Below are 8648 nucleotides of genomic sequence, written 5' to 3'. Positions count from 1 at the left end.
TTTTTAAGGTGGCTAATAATCAGTAAAAATCGTACATTTAAAGGCAAATTGTGCACTTCCTGTTTGATTTAGGTAAGGGGTTTCAGTCGTGATAAGACAAAAACATTACCACATTCCTATCAGGCACAGTGGACGTCTAAGCGTTTCAAGGTGGCGCTAGAGAGCACATTTTGGCAATTTTGGGGTTAATTTTTCCATTTCATCAAATTTATGACCAGACCTGATGTGCGGACTGGAACATTATCTCCGGCTTGGTCCCTAATGAATCCACTGTTGTAAGCTGTAGGTGAACTAACACGTATTTCCAGGTAATGTTTCAGTGACTAAGTGTAACTCAAGGTGTCATTGTATTTTAGATGATGATAATGATGATAAAGCAGGTGTAACCCTTCTGGCATTTAGCTTTCTTATGTGACCAAATAGGAATGTAGGGCACGGCAGCTCAGTGTTGGAAGATGAGTTTCTGCTTTGAAAATACTGATATATTCTATTTATAGAAGCATCAACACAACAATCGCACAACTTTACAAAGTATCAACAAGCAAATTCATCAGTTTCAGTCAGGAAGGGTTTTCTGGGAGTCATTTTACATTCATTCCACATTTACAGCCTTTTCTGTGGTTTGTACTTGCAGTTCCTGGTGTACAGTAATTGTAAAAAGATGTGAGAAGATTTACTCATCATGATACCTGACCAGATTTACTAAAGAAGTCCATCTGTTGCATCACTTGCACCTGTTCAATTATCCAAATACTTTGTGAGCCAGCTGGATGACATGTTAGTTGTGTGACCTGAATCTCTCAGGTTTGATCAGTGCTATTATTACTTACTGTACACAATAAAGGAGAAATGGTCTACAGCTGCTCTGTAGACCAGTCCTAACATTTTATGGACTAAACAAAACCAGATATTTGAAGATTGGCCTCAGCCAATTTCCTTAAAATGATTTATTTTTGCACCTTCTTGAAAAGTATTTGTATGAATTCTGACTGTATGTATCAAAGGTAGAAGTAGAAAACAAAATCAATGGAAAGACTCTAGAGGGCATGAAAAGAAACATCTGCACAAGTTGAAAATGTTTCAACTTGAAAATAAATACATTTTTATTTAACTTGCTTTACTTGTTTGGTCTTGTTTTATTGCTTCAAATGTAAAGCACTTTGAGCTGCATTTTATGTATATGTGCTATACAAATAAAGTTAATTAGTTATTATTATAATTATTCAGCTAATGTATTCAGATAAAAATCACATATTAATACCAGGTGTTGCGGTGATGCAAAAGCTGCATTTAAGCATGTTTTAATTGTTATAGTTTGTCTCTGTTTTTGAACATTTTGTAGTAACAAAAGAATACTGTGATTATATGCAAGGTTTGTTCCTTGTTGACACTAAATTTTCCAATTTATATTTTAGAAAAAAGTTCCCAGTGATATAAATCATTGTTTCTTAACAATTAAATCAAAGTCAAATTCAGAATGTTTGTTGGAAGTTACATAAGACCATTGTGTTTCAGGAACATAATAGCACATGATTCTTTGTACAGGTTATGACATGGGTTAGGCAGAGATCATGCGAAGGCCTCGCCCTCACCTTAATCCTCCCCTGGTGACAATAATTAATAGCACAGAGGGATGTTTAACGGGTATAGGACAGACCGGTTCATCCAGTTTGCTCTCTCAGGTGCTCTGTTGTATGCAGGTATTTCTGAACTGACTGTGAAATTAGTGATTCTCAGTGCTGAAATCAGTTGTGGCAGAACGTTTAACTCAGAGCTCACTCATCAAACACACAGGTGAGACATTAACTGTGCTATTATAAATGTATAAAGGTAAACATACATATTTACTAATATTAATTGTTTTAGCTTGTCTTAATTTAGTATTTGAGTCATCTAACTTTTTTTAATGGTCAGTATTACACCTAGTACTTCAATTCAGTAAATATTTTGTCACTTTTTGTCTCCATGTTGTGGCACAGATATTACCAATTGGCAGCAATACATTGTAGGTGTTTTGTGTATGCATGTGTCTTATACAGATGACATGAATTCAACATGTCTAACATTAACGCTACATTCTGGTTCCTCCTTTAGAAGCCATCATGACTTCCAAGATGGTCATCAACCAGCCTAGGCCAGTGATGGTCCAGCGAGAGTCTGATGAGTGGGCATCGGGTATATGTGACTGCTGCGATGACGTGCCCGAGTGTAAGTGTCTGCGCTTCACTGTCTAACTATTACTCACACCCCAATGCAATGTGTATTGTCTGTATTATTCGATTTGGAGGCAAATGAGTTTCCCTATTCAGCATTAATAAAGCTGTCTAATTGAAAAACTAGTGGATGAGAAACCGAGTGATTCAACTGAACTTTGTTCAAGTCTTAGTAGATTTGTATCTGTTTAGCCCAGATAGTCATGCTGTAACTTTGCGACAAAAGTAGAGTGTTAGCTCACTTTCAGTCCATGTCTTTGATTCTTTGGTTTTAATGTATGTGATACATTTAAAACAGGGTTTCAGTTAGTTGTTTGGTCTATAAAATGTCAGAAAATGGGGCAAAATTATGATCACTGTTAACTAAAGTCAGGTGATGTCTTTAAATGTCTTCTTTGGTCCTGAACAACAGTCCATAACCCAAATATATTTTTTTACTGTCATAGAAGACAAAATAAACTGGAAAACATTCATGTTTGAGGAGATAGAATAAGATAATTGTTACATTTTTTTCTTTAAAAATGACTCAAAACGATTTGATTGGCAATTAATGTTCTATCAATCAATTGATCAACTAATCATTGCAGCTCTTACTTGAACATCAAAGAAACTTTTAAATTTTAAACAAAATTATAATAATACAGACTAAACACCAATAAAATAAATTGATGCTGTTGCAAGAAACTGTAGCCTGGTAAAGATTTCAGAGGTCAGAGGTAACAGCATAGCACAAATATTTCTTGAATCATGTGATGGAAAGTCTTAAGTGGCACAAAGATTACTTTTCACTTCCTCATATGTTCATTTGTATTGTAAAATGTCATGAGTGTGTCTCTCTAAGTGTTTGTAGGTGTGTCTTTTGTCAGTATTGGTGTGTTTATTTTTTGCTTTTGTTTCCTTGTTAAGGTTGTTTTGCTTTCTGGTGCTGCCCCTGCTTCGCCTGTAAAACCACCAAAGCCTACGGCCAGTGTCTCTGTCTCCCCATGCTGGAAATCTTCATGGGCGTCATTCCACCCATCACCATGTCCATGAGGGTCTCCATGCGGGAGCGCTATGGCATCAAAGTAAGGACACAATTCTGTGATATAGTTTCTTTGCTTTTACACTTGGCACGTAGAAAACCTTGAGCTCGGGTAGCTTTAAATCCTAAATCAGATTTTTTTTAAAAACAGTGTACAGTGAACATCACTTCAAAATTTTAAATAAACAATTTGTGCCCTGTTTTGTGTAATCAGACTGTGTTGTTTAACCTGTCTGGGTGATCCATTTTAGACTAAATCCATCGCCACTTTTCATTTCATAACAATTAAGTTTATTTTTAAATGTTAGTCTTACAAGTGTTGAAATGATTAGAACTTTGCTTTTTTCACCTTACATGCTTAACAGGGCCTGCGTAAGTCATTTGAACAGTTTGTAAATTTCATTCCGTCAGCAACCTTTAAGTCAAAGATCTTAAAAAGAATATAGGGAGGAAGACTCAACAAACTTAATAAAAGCTGATGGTAGTGGCAATGGTCTTACAGACACATAATTAAATTCCAAATGACTGATTTTTCTGGGCTGCAAAAAGATTTATACTGTAAGTGATTTTTGAAAGTAAAAATCATAAGAGAGCAGGCAACACACACACACACACACACACACACACACACACACACACACACACACACACAGAGAGAACCTTCCATATCATGTGCTATTTAATCTAAAAGTGAAAAGTTTTTTTCATTGTTTTATTTTTAAAGTTTTTATTTAACCCTTTCTTTTTTTATAATCTCAAGAGAGACCTATGTACAAGAATAAATATGTACAGTTAAAACATGAACAGACATACTCAAAAAACATTAAATTCACATCAAGAAGACTCTTGAAGTGAGTTGAGAGATTTTGCATAATAGAAAGCATAATATTTGAAACCAGTTCTTGAGTTCTCAGTTTGAATGTGTACAACTGATGCTAAAAATGCAGTTGATCTGATGATATATTAAATTTGAGAATTACATCTTTGAGGGAAGAGATCGGAGATCACCTGCTGACCTGACAGTGTCACTGTATTTCGTCTGCAGGGCACCATGTGTAACGACTGTCTGTGCGCGACCTGCTGTACATCCTGCGTCTGGTGTCAGATGTCCAGAGAGATGAAGAGAAGAAAAATCCAAGTCCTCCTGGTCAGTGCCAAGAACACATGACCTCTCTGCTCTGCTCATCATCACAACCAATGTTTTTGCATATTTCAATAAGACTCAACCTGCTTCAGATGTTACTAATAACATGGTGAAAGAACTGAAACTATTTGAGAAATTCAGTTGACTGAAAAATGTAAGCAATAAGTGTGTACTAGTCATACTGAGGTTAGCTAAGATCATCAAAGCTCTTGGCACAAGAAATTTGTGAAAACAAGTTTTCAGTTCATGGTGATTAAAGTCCTTTGTTTTGTATTTCCCATAGCCCTCCTTTTCCCAAAAAACTCCTAATTTTAACTGTTCTATACCTGTCTTTATTGTTTAGTATCGCTCTTAACATATATATCTTATGTTATCATTGATCACACTGGCACATTGAAATTTTAAATGACATTATTGCATAGAGATATAGTTTAATTAGTTCTATTTTTGCATTTACTGTCAAAATATGTATCTTTTATAGCTCACTGTCATATTTAACAAGATGGCTTTTTATACTATTGATTTACTGTCAATAAAATGATTAACTGTACAATGACTGGAGTGTGCTCTTTCTTCTATGATGTGGTGGAAAACGTGTTCAGATCCTTCACTTTACAAGCACAGATCTATTTTTTTTAGAAATGAATGTACTTAAAGCAAGCAGCATATTACTGAAGTAGGTTAAGTGGTTGAGGTGAACTAGTTTTAACGACTTTATATGCAGTGAAGTAGTTTAGTCAGGCACCTCATAAGGATCACAAGACAAATCTAAGAGGTCGTGACATAAATGATGTGGTAGGACAGATGAAGTATGAAGGTTAAAATACTTTTTAAAGGTTTTTTGTAATTGCTGTTTTGTTTTTTGTTTTTTTTCAAGCCCATGAACAGTCTAGAGGGGAAATGAAATTTGAAATCAAAAATTACACTAGACACTGCTCACAAGCCAATATGTGGGGAACCACTGTTATAATATTTATCAATGCATTGCATTATCATGTTTTTTTAATGTAAAATTTACATTTTAAAACTAACTATTATATAAATGTGTTGGACTTAAAAGTACAGTATTTTCCTCTGGAATATCGTGGAGAAGACGGAAGTGGCAGTAAATGAAAAACATTTAAGTACAAAGTACAAGTACCTCAAAATATAGTATTTGAATAAAAATTACTTTCCATTGCTTCTTTGTATATCCAAGCTAACCATTTTAAATCAATACATCTGACAGAATGCTGTACAAATAAGGTCAGAATCATTTAAATAAATATATGAAGTAGCATATGTGTAAAGCAAAAAAAAAGCATAATGTTTCTACAATGTTTAATATTGACTTTATTTCACCTTAAATATTAATATTGAACATAAGACATCCACCAGAGGGAGCCACACTCTACACAATGAGACAACTGCTTTTAGTACATTTTGGGGTCATGTGGGGTTACAGGGGATCAGACCAATGATCCAGTCTCCCTCACCTTACTGGTCCTGTCACCCACCCAAACAAAAGGTGGACCAAATTACAAAAACACCACAGAGTACCCCAATGCCATAAATTAACTCCACATCATCATGTTGCCTTGTTTGAGACTGACGCTTAAGCAGTTCAGGCAGTAAATATTCATCTTCTCTCTACCTCTGTTAAGTTGCCTTGTATTGCTTTACAAGCTCGCTTATGAAAATTAAGACACTGATACTTCTATTAAAGTTGACATTTACTGCTAATTGAGACTCATTATAACTAATAACTCACTTTCATTGCTTCTTTTGTATTATCTTTAATACAGAAAGAACTATGCAAGTATGCAGTGTTCAATTGGTACACTTCTGATCAATTCATTTCAAATTAATTGAAATTGTAACAGAAATGTGAAATCATTTTAGAAACAAACATACAATTCAGCATATGTGGAGAATAACGTAAAATAATAAATGAATAATGAATCCATTTTTTGTTTAGTTTCTTAGCTTTTATTTTATTAAAAAATAAATAAACTCACTTAAATTCATGTATATGTTTATGGGCTGTTATATTAGATTGCAAAATATTGCAATATTTTATATTTTTTTTCACCCTCTGTGTTTTTGGTAATTTATCAAAAAAAAGAAAAAATGTTAAGCCACTATAAAATAAAATTATGAGATACTGAGTCAAATTTCTCATAATTTTGAATTGGGTTAGGGTTAGGGTTACAACTCTTTTGTTGTTTTTCCTTCTCTTTGCACAATTAGACTTTCCAACTATTCTTTAAATAATTAAGTATTTTTAAAAGCCTCAGGTGTAGACTCACCTAAACTTAATGTCAGTATTAAAAGTTATGACTGTATGTTGTGTATATGTTGAAAACACTGAACAACTTACGACTCACACACAGAGGTTTGTAATCTCTTTTTGCTCATTGTTTTGTTTTTACAATCTGTACAGGAGTTTGGGCCACCTCATCTACCTGCACATGTAGCCACTTCCAATAAAAAATGTTTGAAAGTCTATTTAAAGCATTTGCAGGGCTGGAATTGTTTCTCAAAAGTTGGTGCAGACCAAAACAGAGCTAAAAGGAGAGTGAATAACAGATTTATCAGATGAATCATCAAACATTTACAACTATGTGCGCACTGGCTGTGTATTTGTTGGATGTATTGTGTTTTTCTGCCCTCTAGTGGCAAACAATTGGTAAATGCAGCTTTAAATGACAACATCTGTACTGTGTGGTCAGCTAAATGTTTGCCAAGATCCCAAAGTTCCCAAATAAATTTAAAAGAGGCAGGCGAAGAAGAAATTTAACCTCATTTTCTATTGTTCAGTTTGGACGGTGAATTTATGGAGTCACTATCATGTCATATTTTGTCAAATTACTCTCAATAAATTTCCCCATTTTTTTTCATCCAGTTCACATTCCAGCTCAGGCAATCCCTTCCCTTTGCCGACAAACTTGGCCCTGGTGTTCACTGTAAATTGCTCAGTGGGTTGTTTTTAATGGGATTATAATGACAGTTATAGTTTGCAAGAATTGATGTTTGTGACTTTTATGAGGTGTGAGTGAAGGGGCGGGTCCAGGCGGCTCATAAAGGCTGCAGGAATGTTAATTGGTCGAGGCCACTGCTGCCCTCTTTGTTCTGCTCTCTCATACTGGGCTTCTGTTGCGCCTGTTAAAGGCCAAAGAACTGATTTAAAATCTGTGACTTTAACCCCGCACACCCTCAACCCTCCCCCCCCCACACACATATGTACACAACTTATCCCACCTACAGCCCCCCTGTTCATCCCCTCCCATTCTTTCTTTTGGTTTTTCCTTCCTACTCCTGAAGAAAATGGACCCCTTTGCTTCCCTCATTTCCTCCATGTTGCTTAATCAGGTGGTCAGCGCTCCCCTCCCCGCTGGGTTTGATCCAGTGTTGGGGGAGTAATTTCATCACAGGTTTGCTTTTTTCTTCTTTTCTTTTCCTCCTGTGGCCACACGGACAGCCGCATTCCCAGCCAGAATCAGCCAGATGACTCTGGGCAGAGGAAAGGGACGTTTCTGAGAGCCCAAAGAGGATTTGTGTTAGAGAGTAATCTGTCATTTTTTTGGAGATAATTGAGCATTTTGTTCAGTGTTTATTTAATAAATAAATAAAATTTCAATATTTTTGAAGGAAGTTGTAGTCATTGTTTTGATACAGTAAAACAATAAACTGTGTTTTAATGCAGAGTGAATGCATTATCTAGTGTTTCCATCATCACCAATCATCCTTTTATAGAGCTTTTTAAAAAACTATTAAAAAAAACAAATATTCTTCCTTCATTCCAGATTTTATTCTGTAATCTTGTACATTCATATACACAAACAAGGCCTTTATCAGCGTGTCTTTTTTTGTTTTCTTACAAGAGAACAGCAATTACTGTGTGCAACCATAATAATGGGTCTATGTCTACATGTAGAAATAAACATAACATTTTATGGTGTCTGATTTTAAACTGTCTAACAGAACAGTAATATCCAACAAATACTTTTTATATGCAACAAATAAGTTTTGAGAGAAATGTAATACTGCCTGAATTACATTCATCAGTCTAAGGAAGTGGTTTTATGGATGTAAATGTAAATGGATGTTGGTTGGTCAGTCCACCACTTGAAATATCTCAGCAACTGTTGGATGGATTATCATGACATTCGGTTCAAACTCAAGATGGCGCTGAGGATGGCTGCCTCTGCTCTTCACTCTCTAGTACTTTCACAGTTTTTGTTTATTTGTTCTGTCCACTGGAACATAATAGCTCTATGTTTATGTCTAC

The 8648-nt window shown here is 35.2% G+C and overlaps 1 protein-coding gene across 1 annotated transcript; it reads left to right on the top strand.

The window, feature by feature from the left end:
• Nucleotides 1–2102: 2102 nt before the first annotated feature.
• ponzr2 (plac8 onzin related protein 2) lies at nucleotides 2103–4402 on the top strand. The gene is made up of 3 exons (XM_053331896.1): nucleotides 2103–2208; nucleotides 3120–3277; nucleotides 4280–4402. Exons 1-3 carry the CDS (start codon nucleotides 2103–2105, stop codon nucleotides 4400–4402), a joined length of 387 nt encoding a protein of 128 aa, XP_053187871.1.
• Nucleotides 4403–8648: the final 4246 nt, after the last annotated feature.

The sequence above is a fragment of the Scomber japonicus genome, chromosome 13 (assembly GCF_027409825.1).
Source record: "Scomber japonicus isolate fScoJap1 chromosome 13, fScoJap1.pri, whole genome shotgun sequence".
Classification (NCBI taxonomy): Eukaryota; Metazoa; Chordata; class Actinopteri; order Scombriformes; family Scombridae; genus Scomber; species Scomber japonicus.
The sequence above is the reverse complement of the archived record's forward strand: the minus strand, read 5'-3'. Positions and strand labels throughout refer to the sequence as shown.

Excerpts from the sequence above, each read along its gene's own strand:
- ponzr2 (XM_053331896.1), top strand. The coding sequence starts at position 2,103 with ATGACTTCCAAGATGGTCATCAACCAGCCTAGGCCAGTGATGGTCCAG. Across the intron at positions 2,209-3,119 it reads CTGCGATGACGTGCCCGAGT|GTTGTTTTGCTTTCTGGTGC; the intron begins GTAAGTGTCTGC and ends TTCCTTGTTAAG. Across the intron at positions 3,278-4,279 it reads GGGAGCGCTATGGCATCAAA|GGCACCATGTGTAACGACTG; the intron begins GTAAGGACACAA and ends TTTCGTCTGCAG.